The 14,756-nt window shown below is 41.5% G+C and overlaps 1 protein-coding gene across 1 annotated transcript in view; it reads right to left on the bottom strand.

Moving 5' to 3' along the window:
* Positions 1 to 4,906: 4,906 nt before the first annotated feature.
* The window catches only part of carmil2 (capping protein regulator and myosin 1 linker 2), a 49,971-nt gene continuing 40,121 nt past the window's right edge, over positions 4,907 to 14,756 (bottom strand). Inside the window, exons 35-40 of the mRNA XM_042496116.1 lie at positions 14,360 to 14,428; positions 12,889 to 13,151; positions 10,864 to 10,999; positions 9,781 to 9,870; positions 9,365 to 9,478; positions 4,907 to 8,787 (exon numbers count right to left, since the gene is read on the bottom strand). Of these exons, the coding sequence (XP_042352050.1) occupies positions 8,234 to 8,787; positions 9,365 to 9,478; positions 9,781 to 9,870; positions 10,864 to 10,999; positions 12,889 to 13,151; positions 14,360 to 14,428 (1,226 nt within the window). The 3' untranslated portion in view covers positions 4,907 to 8,233. The remainder of the gene's footprint in view (positions 8,788 to 9,364; positions 9,479 to 9,780; positions 9,871 to 10,863; positions 11,000 to 12,888; positions 13,152 to 14,359; positions 14,429 to 14,756) is intronic.

Here is a 14,756-nt window from a genome sequence, read left to right as displayed (position 1 = left end):
GGTGCTCAGTGTTTGTTTGGTTCCATGCATGTTTGAAATGACTCACTAATGAGCACATAAGTAAAAATGTTATTATGATATCCTCCCTGAGATCCGAACCACATACATATTAACACAGACAGTTTGGACATGATTAGATGACATCATTGGAGACACACAGGTGAATGGAGTTTGATTTGTACATGTAAAATTATCAACATGACATTTGAAAAACTTCCTCCCAGTTACTGTTACTCAGGATAATCCACAGACCTCACTGTCCGCAGTTTGCATTTGGAGCCGTTTACAGCAGGAAACAGTGAGCACCTGTCTTTGTCTCTGTTTAAGGTGGGACATTTTGACAGTGTGTTGGAGCTCTGCAGGATGAGATTAAGATGTGTCATTTCAGCTTTTCATGAGAGCAGAGGAAAACGTATGAAAGCAACGTATAAAAGCTAGCCAAAGAGCTGTTGTTGAGTGTGTGACAGTGGAATCAGCTGTCTTTGTGAAAAGAAGAAAAAAATACTGAATTTTAGATGCCTGTTGTTTTTCATAAAGTCCTGCAGATGTTTTATTTTTAGAAGTGAAATGTGAATGCAGAAGACAGAAGTTTCAATTTAAAGCAAAGATGAGATACTTTTGTGCAAAGAGTCTAGAAACTGAAACATTATATATTTAATCTATACTCCTTTATATAATTGTATAGCTGGCAACTCTATTGTGCACTGTAAAATACATTAAATGTGTTTAAATGAGAGAGTTGTCTCATGTCTTAATTTTGTCTTTTTTGTCATGTTTGGAACAACATACTATAGTATGACTTATATTTTTAAGGGCATACTATAACATGTGTAGTGATTTACTGCAGTTTTTAATGGACCCAACAGCAAGACCAGAAGACACTGAGGTCAAAGGGGTAAAAAGAAATGTATAGTTGAGTTTGCAGTGGATGAAGCAGGGACATAGCAGTGAGTCCTGAAGCTGGACGCACAGGTGCTGGGAAGCTGAGATGTGGAGCTCGGAGCAATGAGGCAGAGGAAATAGAAAAAAACAGCAAATTAAAAGAAAGGACAGAAGGAAATAAGAAAGATTTTGGCAGTTTGTTCACAGAAAACGTCACTGGAGAAGAGCTGATTTTATTGCTGACAGATGCAAAAACAATCTGGCAGCATGAAAGCGTGCGTCCTGTGTTTTTGTGCTGCAGCTGATGGGAGGAATGGGCGGCAGGTGCGCTGCAGTTGATTAGCAGAACGAGCAGCAGGAGTGAATGCAGAGCTCCTGCGCCAGGAAGCCGCACCCAGCCCCCGAAGGCACACTCACAGCAGCAGAAAACACGGCCCAAAAAATCCAGAAAAAATACCAAAAGACAGACAAAATCCATGCCACCACACTCTGACTTTTTCTTCATATTTTGAACGATATACGACAATTTTGTCTTCATATTTTGAAAGACATGCTAGACTATGACTTTTTTGTCATGTTTTAAACGACATACCATACTATGACTATTTCATGTTATTTTAAATGCCTTCCTTTCTTTTTCGTCCTATTTTGAACAAGATATACTTTTTCATCACATGTTGAACAACATACTATATTGACTTTTTCATGTTATTTGAATATCTTCCTTTACTGTGACATTTTCATCACATTTTGAACGGCATACTGCACTTTGGCTTTTTCATGATATTCTGAATGTCCTGACTATCTCCTGGCGAGGACCTTTGACCTTTGACTGACCACAGGTCACAAAGCTGAGCTGTGGCTTCTCTGGGGGTGCACACTCTGTATCCACACTCGTATCACATTTTATCTTCGTGTTCAGTTTAGTACTCACCCTCTGGCTCCCAAATAGGGCCGTGTGCCAGACTTTGCCTGGCTAAGCGCTCACATCAGAGACTGACTGCCCACACCTGCACCGAGGAGGAGTCAGGTGTGAGAGACTGATTGTTCACACCTGCACTAAAGAGGAAGGAACTGAGTGAAAACTCACTTCTATTGTGTTAAAAACAGACAGTAACAAACACCGCTAATGTTTTAATTTAAATGTGACATGTAAAAGTGAAATGTTGTAACAAGGGGAGGAACCCCAACTTACATTAGAAAATTAAGTTTAAAAAATCTCTAATCTCTAATCTATTCTTCATATTTTGAGCGACATAGTATATGACACAGTATGACATTTTCATCATAGTTTTGATGACATAATATAATATTTTTTATCATATTTTGATCGACATAATTTACTATGATGTTTTTACCATAGTTTTGAAGATATACTATGATTACATACTAAAGTAGTATAGTAGTTTTTTTTTTAATCATATGTTGATCCACACTTTACTCATGATGTTTTTATCATATAATTGACACATACTATCCTTTTAACATATAATAAAAGACAGTCTTTCCCATGACATAAAATAAAAAAAAGAAACTACAAAATTATGACACAACTCATAATTTTAATAATTATTAACAAGTATAGGTATGGATTTACACTCTGTTCATAACTTTGTTTTTGTTTGCTTTATGTTATTTTGTACATATTCTGTGCGTGCAAGGCAAAGATAAACATGACGGTAGAAAATAAATTCTCCTCCAGGAGGCTGAGACAGAGGTTCAGGTCGCTGACAGCCCAGGGAGCTGAACTGAGGTCTGCTCTTACAAAACACACATAATTCTCCATAGCCACCCTGAGAGTTTGATAGACTGAATACACTCTGTTGTTATCTCACAAAATATCTGATCATATATAGGTCTTTCATTTGGATCTTATCTGATTCTCCTGTGATATGATGGACCATAGACTGTATATAAAGATGGGCATCCTGACAGTTCCCCTGAAGTGTAACAATTCAATCTAGATCGCCCCCTGGTGTCCGTCTGCAATATAGGTTATAAAGCCCGCCCCTCCATGTTAGTGAATGGGATACAAACCAAACTAAAACCTAAAAGTACACGCTAAAACATTTTTTCCCAAAGATGGTTTCTGTCACTGAAGGTAGTTCTCATCTCCCTGAATCCAAGTGTTTGTTCTTATGATAAATTTGGCTCTAATGAGTTATTGAATCCAACAAACGGGGGATTTTCTACCATGATTGACAGCTGTGTGTGCCAATCTGTGTGCTCACATTCAATGGAGCTGCTTACGATTGGTCAAGCGGGTGTTTTGGCGCGAACTCTCCCACGGCAGATATCATTACTGCACAGACTCCGACTCTCAGAGACATCACCAGTGCGAAATGGCAGCAGCTATGTCCCGGATATTTTAGCATCACCTAAGCATAGAGGGGGTAAATTGGGGGCGCGTTGTCTGTCTTTATATACAGTCTATGTGATGGACATGATTATTACACATGAGGCTGCCTGATGAAGTAGCTGAGACTGAATTGATTTGTATTTCACACACTGAAGTGATTCCACAAACATATGCAGAAACATGCAGAGCTTTAGTGTCCCATGTGTTAATTCGGGGTTATTAAAAGGCTTCAAGTGAAAACAACCTGACAAGGCAAAGGATATATTTTTCCATATGGATGACATGGTAGGACTTGTAAAGGAAACTGATTTTAACATCATTTGAATGTATACAAATTGTGAAAAAAAGATACCAGGAGCCACCTCATCTCTCCGTAGTTACTGACGAATTTTTAAGAAAAACTGGGATGTACTGTTAAAAAAACTATAAATGTCAAATTAAGGCATAACCTTAAGCTTTACGTAGCTTAATCTTAGCCTGGTTTTGAACCTCCAGGTCGCCACAAACATTTGAAATTTAACTGGGTGATTCAAAGGTCTGTTGCTGTTCTCCTGATAGGATTTTGAAAAACAACGAGCCAGTTGAGGCTTTCTAAGCATAACTTCAGTGGGAATAATCATCTAACTGAGTCAGAAAACGAGACGTTTGTGAAAGGACAACCCTTAAATGACAACACTAAACTGGAGACAGAGGAAAAGTATTCATGACGTTCTACTTGGTGGTTTTGAAAAACCCTGAATATAGTGGTTGGTCCCTTTAGTACATGAGGAAATAATCATATTACCCCTTTTCCTCCAACATGAAACTGGTTTTGTTCTGGTTCCCAAAGTTAATTTTGAACCATTCAGAGCATTTTGACCGAAAATAGCTTGGTTCAGAACCGGAAAAGTTGGTTCTCAGCTTGAACTAAAAAGAATAGCAGGCTTCTCTTAAACTGAAGTGCGAACCACAGTGAGATCAGTGGGCGTGTTATATTCTAGAGGTTGGAAAGACAGGATGGAGACGGCAACAATGGAGAAATCACGCGAGAAATCGTCATAAAAAAATGCATTGGTCTCATTAATAGTTTGGTCATGCTTGGGGTTTTTGGGGGTTAAAACAAATATCTGTAATGACAGAACAAAAATTCACAGGTAATCAATGCGGTATGCAATTTTGCTACTGCTGTTTACCTCTGTTGTGCATTGTGCAATGCCCTAAGTTGTTGACGCATCCTTGATGACAAAGTTTCCGCGAAAAACCCGTGGACGCAAGAGGGTTCACTAAATAGCACCAAGGTTTCAAGAATGCTAAACAGAACCAGATCAAGAACCAGAGCTAATTTGGTGGAGAAGGGGTGAACGAGTTTTGTTTGACAGTCATTGAGCATTATTGAGGTCCTGCAGTGAAGTTACATATAGTGCCGTACACGAGATGGAAGCAATGGACCTGGTCCATAAACAACTACATAAACCACGATGCGGATGTATGCCGCCACGCACCACTCAAGTACTTACAGTTTACATCCAAGTCTGTGAAAACATGGACGCTTCACACACAAAACATCTATACAATCAGCACAGTATCAAGGTGGTTCTTGAGTTATGGCCAAAAGCATGTTGTATGAGGTCACCATGACCTTGACCTTTAACCACCAGATTCTTATCAGTTCATTCTTGAGTCGAAATGGATGTTTGTGCCAAATTCAGGGAACCTCAAATTCAGATACTCAGATATTGTATTTAAGAAAATGAGACAGATGCATGGTACTGAGATATACTCAGAACATTCGGGGCTTAGCTAGGACCTCTGTCGAGGGGTGCGGTGGATACTCCAGTGACACTTTTTCTTAAATAAACAAGCTCTATTTTGATGCTGTTTTATGCTCCCTGGCACCTTACATATACTAAAAGTGAAACTTTTTGTTGTTGTCCAGCGGGACGTTTGTTGAATATCACTGCCCCAGGGGCTGCGGTGTGTCCTGCACCGTTGGCCTTCATTGGCACCAATCGACTCTTATCTGCTTTTTCCCTCAGCAGATGCAGCAAAATATAAAGAGAAAGCCAAATGGAAGTGAGAAATTAAACAAAGAGCCTAAGTCCAGAGGGAATGAGTTTGAAACAAACTTGTTTCATAAAGTCAGATTATTTTTCTTTAGCCATCGAGTTCTTCAGCAGAAACCTTTTCTAATGTTGGTAATTCTGCTTGTATGGAGAGTTATTTCCTTTTAAACAGGCGCAGAACGTACGTTCTGGTTTGCTGTTGGCTGTAGTCCCTGCATTGTGTTTATGTGCCATTTTTTGGTCACGATGCAGCGACATAAGTTGACTCAGCAGCGGGCTTTTGTCGCCACTAGTTCTTTGATGTCCATTTGGTGTTTCTGGGCCTTTAAAGACTGTGACCTAAACTGCAGGACCTCAGGAATAATAGTAAGAAGCCAAATGAACATGACATGTTGGAAAACTTTGAATGACATAATCCAGCCTAACTGATATTTACCGTCACTAACCAGCACTGAATGGATGGATGTCACAGTGATTGGTTTGAAGCAAAAAAGTTCTCCCTCCCAAACAGATAACAAAAGCCATATTACGTAGCAAAATGGCAAAATCAGCCAATATTAGGCCAATGACAAAGAATAAGCAGAGGATAAAGGGGGGCTTAAAAGAGAGATTTAAAACATCATGCAATCAAAGTTTGTCATTACAATTTAAACATTTACCAAAAAATCCCCAATTGAAAAAAAAGAATGGGAGCTAATGAGCTAAGTCAGCCGAGTGTGAGTCATAATGAAATGCGAGGATGTACTTGAAGAGGCGTTTTCCCTGAAACCTGGTCATCTGATGGAAAATAAAGTAAATACTAACAAGAAGGCAAAGTGAATAATAGAATGATGAAACCTGATCAAATCATGATAACATGTGTAAGCAGGTGATATAAATGTGTCTGACATGATGTGTCCAAACCTAACGTGTTAATGAACTACACTCTCAAATGTATTTTTTTTTTTTTTTAAATGAGCCATCCTTTGTGGAGGGCGTACAATAAAGATTTCACAACCACCCAGCTGACGCTCCCGTTACTTCACTCATTTGTCATTCACTCTAGCGCGCTAGCTGTGTCTCATTTCAGGCCTCCTTAGAGCGACTCAGTGAATACTGAGTCTTAAATGTGTGTTCGGACTGAATGCAAAGTGCATTTCAGGGGCTGAGCGGTTGCATATTACTTGCTGCAAAGGTGAGATGCAGACTCACTCTGGGTGGCACCAACTGAGACAGAGAGTTATGCCCCGTGTCCACAAAAGCGTTTTTATCCAGCTGAAAATGCCCGGCGCTTGTTAGGAAACACCAAGCTGGAAGTCTTTGAGAGCGCTTTAAAGGCGCGGCATCTTTTCAAGCTTTGTTTGCGTCTGGTTGCTATGATACGGAATATCCACAGAAGTAAACATGTCGGCACAAGGCAAGTAAACAGCTGTGGATGAGGGGAAGGCTGAAGCACGCGGGGAGAGTGGACTGACCCGCTGGTCTATTCATGAGAGGAAACTACAACAACATTGTTCGAAGCTGTCAAATACCGCTGCTCTGAAAGTGCGGAAAGAGTGGTGTTCAATCCCAACGCCAAAAGCAATCTTCTGCGTCCGCATGACACGCCCTACATCAGATGAGAACGCAGCCGGACAGAATCAGTTGTGGTGTTATTATACGCTGCCGGACAGCACCTACCCTGGCACCATAACACACGGCCAGACAGAACCTGTTGCGTCCACATGATATATGGCAAAATGGCGACTGGTTAATACGCTGGTGGTAACGATGTAAAATAAAGAATGTGGAGGTAGGCCGTAGAGGTGGCGGATGGGTCCAACAAACCCTGGACTTTCATGTGGGAGTCCGGTGTTTGCTTTCCATCTAAATCTTATGTTTCTTTTCTGCACCTTACCATGTGCCTCCTTCCTCTGATCCTAACCATTCGTGACTTTGTCGCCTGAACCTAACCATACGTGTCAGCGTGTGTGTTTGTTGGCAGTCTGCATTGGTAGTCATGTTTTCTAAACATAACCACTCCCAGCGTCATCCCACCATGTGCTTGTGTTGACATCACGGTAGTGCCATACCAGAACGTAAATAGCAGACGCAGAAGTTTACCCAGAGCATAAAATGTAGACACGGAAGTATTCTGCAAAGCAGCAACATGTGATGACTTGGGATCAGAACGTGTTGATACTCTAAATAAACAGATTTCTCCTCCATTGTTGTTATTTAGCTCTTGTACATGTAAGATATGACGGTCGGTTTCTGCGGTAGGCTGTTTGTTCCTCCTCCACTGTGACTGAAGGGCTAAAGTGATGAGCGCAGCGTTTTTACCCAAAGATGAACATTTTTAAACTCTCGACGGTCTGAAAAAGAGAAAATAAATATGCGGCACTCCCGTCGTTAATCATTAAAAAAATACACCGGCCTCAGTGAAAAAACGCTTTGGCGGACACAGCCCCTTAAATGATTTCAACATATTTCAAATTACTGCTTTTCCCTCTGCTTTTCATTAATGTATGGATATTTTGGTATAATGAAATGAACAGCTCAGAAGAAGACACTAGCGTCTGTACATTTACTGTTTGGGCTTGCAGGTAAAAGCAACCCAGTGGTCAGATTTGTATGAATAATGCATGCCTCACACAAATTGAAATTGGGCACTGGATCATAGAAATAACAAACATTTATTTTCTGACCACCACTGGGCTGTTTGTGCATCTGTGTTTTTTTCACCTCAAACAGCCAAAATAGCAGGTGTACAGACGCTGGCAAAAAAATAATAAAAATGCACCAACTATGAACACTTCTCAGACCCCCCTGACATGAGACACAGCAGCTGTTTTCCACTGAAGGATACAACAATCGTGCTCTTCTCAGACATCATTCACTCTCCCAGTTCCCGATCTCAGTGATGTCATGGACCCCTCCCTCCTCTCTCTCCCAGGTGTGTCTTTTCTCCTCAGGTAAGTCAGTCTGTGTGTTATTCAGACAGAGGGGGCTCAGTTCTTTGGTCTGCTGGCTCTGCCTTCGTTGTGTGCTGTTTAGAGGCCGCCTCTCCTCTCTCCTGTGTGCTGTTTCTCACATCCACTGTGGCTGGTGCTGTGCCGGGGCTCTTCTTCTTGTGAGGGCTCACTTGGGGGATTTCTGGGGTTTCAGATGCAGCTGGGATTGTGCTGGGGGTCTTTTCTTGGGGCGTTGGGGACACCAGGAGTTTTTCTAGAGTTTGGGGCTGTGCTTGGGCTATGCTGGGGCTCTTTTTCTCAGATGTGGGGGTCACAGGAGGTTTTTCCAGGATGGATGGAGCTTTGTCGAGAGCTGCAGTTGGACTGAAGAGTTGGGGTACGGGTGCTTCTTGTTGGGCCTGAGCTGTAGAGGAGGGACACCCTGAGCCTGGGGTTTCCTTTTCTCCTGGAGGGGGGGGCTTGGTTTCAGCTAACGTCCCGTCACAGCCCGTCCGTCCTCTCTCAGCTTTCAGCTCCTCCCTCTGGACAGCCTCTTTCTTGTCTCCAGCTGTCTGTCTCCCTGTGTCACTGGCTGGGTGGATAAGGGAAACACAGACAGAAATGGAAGAATTAGTCTCGATCACAGATATAAAGACTACAGTTACGCGTCACGGTTGTATGCCTTTACGAACCAGTAAAGTTACACCAGCATATCGGTGAAAACATGGATACTTCACACACAAAAGATCGCTACAATCAGCACAGTCTCAAGGTGGACACCCTAGATTTACATCACTAATTCAGTGTCTGACCAAATGTCTCCCCTTCTGTTCCTGAGTTATTATGTTGAATAATGGCCAGGGAGGAGTTTTAGCAGAACATCATGTCACAGTGAAGTTGACCCTTGACCTTTGGGATATAAAATGTCATCACTTTATCATAACAACCTATTTGACATTTCTTCATTCATTGGACACTGGGCGAGAGGCGGGGTACACCCTGAACAGGTTGCCAGACTATCACAGGGCTGACACATTGAGACAGACAGCCATTCACACACACATTCACACCTGTGGATAATATAGATGTCGATGCAGATGCATTCATGAGAACAGGATGGAAGGACAGCCCAAAAACATACGAGCATGAATAATATATACCTCGCTCACCCTCCTGAGCTCTTTGTGCTTCCTCCCCACTGGATGGATCTTCAGTGCAGGTGGGCAGGTCTCCTCTGTTGCCCCGGAAACGGATGGGCGACCTCTGCAACACTGCCTTCAGCTCTGACAGAGATGCAAACAGAGACACAGTGGATTGAGACCAGAGCATTGCTAATCTTATGAGCATGTGTAAAAACAAAAATGCTAAATTCTCACCAAACATTAGAAGACACAGTTAGTAAATCCAGTCAGTGTTACAAATCCTGTGAAATATGTGTCTCTTAGTGCACTCGTTCTAACATTTGGGGTCTGTGCCCCCACAAGGGGCTGCAAGATGAATTTGAGGTTTTGTTGAGGGTTTTCTCTGGATCTGACCAAAACTCACAGATATTCTGTCATCATGAAATACTTTGGCACACCCTCACCTTGTGTCAGGGCCGGATTGTCCTCGTGGATGGACACAGCTCTGCGTTGTGGAAGGGGCCTCAGGTGTTGGCGTGGCTTAGGAAGACTCTCTGAAAGTATTTGAATGCACACAAACAAGACATTTTCATATTGTAGCAAGGCAGTTTCTGACAGCCAGTTCCAACAGCTGACCACTACATTATGGTCAAAACATATTTTTGATTTAAAAAATCTACTCTGGAAATGTTTGTTTAATTTCTTTCATTGTACACACTCATTCTTCCTAAATCATCTTGTATTTAGTAAACAAAACTCATGGCTAAAACTCAAAGTACAATTTCATCTCTTCCTTTTTTTACACAGCATTTTACACGAGTCATGTGACTCACTTTTGACTCTGCAGCCCATTGTCACTCAGAACTCATAAAATCCAGATCATAACTGCAAAACCACATTTTGAGTCGACATAAAATAGTGCCAGACGGTGTCAGGTGAAAAGATGGCTGGACAGAACAGGTCGCGGTGTTGTTACACACCGGTGGATGGTCAGACTGAACCTGCACCTTTCGCATGAAACCTATCAGGTTAAAACGCTGCCGACAACAACATCACATAAGGAGCACGAGGATGGGTCAAACAAACCCCGGACTTTCATGTAAGAGTCTGGTGTTTGCTTCCTGTCTGAATTTGATTTTTTTTTCCAGACACCTTACCATGTGCCTCCTTGAGCATGTGTTTGTTGACATCCTGGCGTTAGTTGCCATGTGCTTTTGTTGCCTAAACATAACCACGTGCAGCGTAATCCCACCATGTGTATTTGTTGACATCACGTTGGAGGCATCCTGTAACGTCTACAGCAGACACAGAAGGATACCTAGAGCGTAATATGTAGATTTGGAAGTCCACTGCAAAGCGACAATACATGATGACAAAGATGTTAAATGTGTGGCTGTTAGCACGGTGAAAATACAGAAACTACCAAGAGCCTTCTCTACCTGAACCCCACCTGATCTCTTGAAGAAGCTCATAACTTTCAAGTAATAAATCAGCGCAGCTCTAATATGGATGAATGATGTGGTTTTAATGAGACTAGTGAGACATACCGTCAGTCACTGATTGTGCTTTCTCAGAGCGATCCTGTGCGCTGGGACCTCTCCATGGAGACGGGGCTGGTGGAAGCAGCTCTTTCCTGGATGATGGAGCAGAGGCTGCACCCCAGGGACGCTCCTGGCTTCCATTCTAGTGAGGAAGATGAGAGGGTGCTCAGTGGGCCGTGACACGAACAACACGACTGCTATGTCAGGACTGATATGAGCTTATGGAGGCAGAGAACAACTGTGATGGTAAGGAAACAGGGAGTAGTTCATGGTGATACACTGAAGCAAGAAAAGAATGCAATTCAACAGTCCTGCTATAAATCCTCCCTTCATGAATCATTCAGCTTTACGGTCAGTCTGAAGGTCGTAGCTCGTGCTGCTGTTCACTTTTATTGCGCGTAAAAGGTGTTTCTAATATTCTGTCAACCCTCAATGACAAAAATGAGGTGGATAAAACATGCAATTCAACATCTAGGCATATCTAATGAACTAGAAACAATGCATTTGATTATAATTTTATTTTACTTATGACATAAAACAGAGATACTTAACTTGCTTTGCTTGTGGGCAACTATTGCAAAATGACAGGAGGCCAGGGGCCAGTCGCAGAGACACCATACATGTTTGTAGGATTTGAGGACGTTGATATAATTTTATTTTGTAATTTTCTAGAATTAGCTGGGGGGTTATTGGGTATTATTAAAACAAACTAAGGGACATTGTCTTTTTTTGAAGGTATTTTTTGGGTGTTTTTGCCTTTAATTGATGGGACAGCACAAGGGTGAAGGGGGGAGAGAGAGGTGGGGTGACATGCAGCAAATGGCTGAGGCTGGAATCGAACCCGTGGCTGCTGCAGTGAGGACACAGCCTCTATACGAGGGGCACCTGCTCTATCCACTGAGCCACCAGGCGCCCCAACATTGTCTTTTAAACTATATATAAAATATAATATATTTAAAATTATGTTACAGAAAAACATTTTTTTTGCAATTTTTAAAGGTCATTTTCTTCTTTGATTTTGTTTTTTCCTTTTCTTTTTTTTCCTGTTTTTGCCTTTTCTTGTTAAAATCCTTATTGCCTTCTTGTTTTTGAGAGGAATAAAGCCAGTTTGCTCTGTTGTCAAAGTATTTATGTTAGTTCCCTCCTGGACTGCAGGACACTTCTCTGTGACACCAGCAAATCTGGATTAAACATTACTGCCACCCTGTGGTCTATATTAGTCCTGTACCCAATTTAACGTTCACAGCACAAGCAAATCATGTTTTTTTATATTTTTAACTTTTGTCCTTTTTAACTGTATGTTTTAACCTGTTTCACTCCCCTCCCTACCACAGACCCATTTTTGTCTTTTTTAGGTGCCTGTTCAAAATGTAAAGATTGTATAAGGGCTTAGAGCATTATGATGGAAGTGTATGAAGACCATTGCCACCAGTTATTGCAAAGAATTGGTGCATATTCTAACCATTTTTTAACCAATTGAGAATTGATAAAAATGGTTTAAAAAAATCCTTTTATAATGCCACAGTAAGACATAAACACTTTAAGGAACACCACAGAAAAACTCATGCTGTGGTATGGTTTAAAAACTTCGACACATTTGGAGATTTCTGTAAGAATTAATTTTTTTCTGTGATTGGATGGCAAGCACTTCTGTTTGTGAAATGTCAGGTGTTTTGAAGCATCACTTCATTCATTGACACAAGTTTATTATTAATGAAAAATAAATAATTCGACAAAAAGCCTTTTAAGACCATTTATTGTCATTTTCACTTTTAGGAGATTTCTGCGTTAAGATTCTTCTTCCACTGGTATGGACAAAAACTAAAATAATATAAATAACAATAAAGTAACCTTATTTGTTGCAAATGATTTACGAGTGCATTTAGAGAAAAAAATCCAAATTATAATATGTTTTTTTCTGTTTAGAAAAAATAATTGGGTTTGGAACAGGTTCACAATAGAATAAATACACAGCTTTGCTGCAGGGCGTGAAGCCTTATTTGTGACTGTTGTGACAGAGAGCGGTATTACCTGTGCTGAAGTCTCCCCTGGCCTGCTGTCTTGAGTATGTGCTCGGAGCTGGACTCTCTCCGCTGAGCTGCTGGACGGAGGAGCAGAGGACGGCCGAGCCCCTCCTCCTGCAGGAGAGGCCGGGGTGGGGATGGGAGGCTTGGCTGCGATGGCAGGTTTGGGTGGCAGAGGGCCAATGGGGCGCTCGGGGAGGGCGGGTTTCGGAAAGAGGGGAGGCTCCGGTCGGATGGGGTCCAGCGCTCTCATAGGATGCCTGGGGTCTGCTGGAGACAGAGGGTGTGAGAGACAGTGAATATCAAGTGGACACTCTGTGAATGATGCAGGTTGGTCCAGTCTGGGACTCCAGGTTGGACGGATGCTCAGACAGATGAAGCACTGCAGCAGAGACCCTCCTGTGTTGTCAAAGACCGAGAGACACCACCACACAGCTCAGGCCAGGGGACATGTTGGTGTCACTCTAGGACAAGGATACGCAACTTACTTTGCTTGGGGGACACTTTTTTGCAAAATGAAAAGAGGTTAGGGGCCAGTCGCAGCAGCCCCATACATGTTTCTAGGATTTTAATGCTGTTTTATGCACTCTGGCACCTAAGTATACTAAAATTACAATACCATAGGTTTACATATTGTTTATTACAACACTGTATGAGCATAATATTAAAACTTTGTCTTTTTAATACATGTCCTTTCTTCTGTCATATCGTTTTTACAGAGACATGTTGATAAGGATGAATTACTGCCAATAACTTTTTAATGGATTCTATATATATTTATATCCTAGATTTTTTTTTTTTTTTTTTTTTTTTTTTTTTTTTTTTTTTTTTTTCTGCAAATCCCATTAAAAAAGACTAAAACCAACGATGTTTTAGTTCATCTCCGAAATCCCTCTGACTTCCTGTCTGCCCCTCTCAGCTCCATAAGCCCACAGATTCCTACTGAAAATTTTAAAATGCCTCATAAATATATAGTTTCTGTTTTAAAAAGGGGTCTGTAATTTCCTTAAACAGCTGCTCATGTGAAAATAAACTACAGTGCACGTGTTAATAGTAACAAAAAAACCAACCAGAGATCCTGGTTTTGTTTGACCTAGCGACCTACGAGTTCTGTCTCGCTCTTTATACTAAATCAGCGTCTCTCAGTATTGCTGCTGATTGATTTACAATGCAGTTATTTCAAAGCCTGGTACACCTCAAAAACATGCTAAAGTTTCCTTTGGTGTCGATATCACACGCTGAAAGGCATGACGTCCTGGGAATAAGACCGTGCTGAAGGAACATGTCACCCAGTTCAACAGTTTTTAGTGTTTTCAATAACAATGGAGCTCCATAGCACAGAGGAAAAAATATATCAAGCTGCGATACACACTACTTAATAGTATGCTCATTGTTGTTTTGGCCCTTAACATGGGAGTATTTATGGAGTATTTATTGTGATTATTTTTATCCAGATATGGAGTAGATAACAGTGATACCTGATGACGTGGACATGGTTCTGGGCTTCATGTATGTGGGAGGTGGTGCAGGCTTGTCCAGGATAGCACCTGAGAGACGTAGACAGTAGCTCAGCAAAGGGTCAGTTTTAATTCAAAGTCTACATGTAATGAATACAACATGAGCACTGCGCTCAGCTGAAGCAGTTTTAATTAAGTCTCAAGGCTGTAAATGGTCTGCTGCTGTTATCAAATCAGCAGGAGCTTAACTGAAGGTGCAGCTCTGAGAAAAGTGTTGTCATTTCACAATAAGACATGGTCAGAAATAATTTTCAATTTCAAGTCAAGTCAGCTGAACGATACAGCTGAACGCAATGCCATTTCTCTCTGACTAGGTGCTAAAGAAATCACATAAATAAAGCAGTAGTAGTAAAATAGA

Source organism: Plectropomus leopardus, chromosome 11, assembly GCF_008729295.1.
Source record: "Plectropomus leopardus isolate mb chromosome 11, YSFRI_Pleo_2.0, whole genome shotgun sequence".
NCBI classification, from domain to species: Eukaryota; Metazoa; Chordata; class Actinopteri; order Perciformes; family Serranidae; genus Plectropomus; species Plectropomus leopardus.
This window is presented reverse-complemented; position numbering and strand designations above follow the sequence as displayed.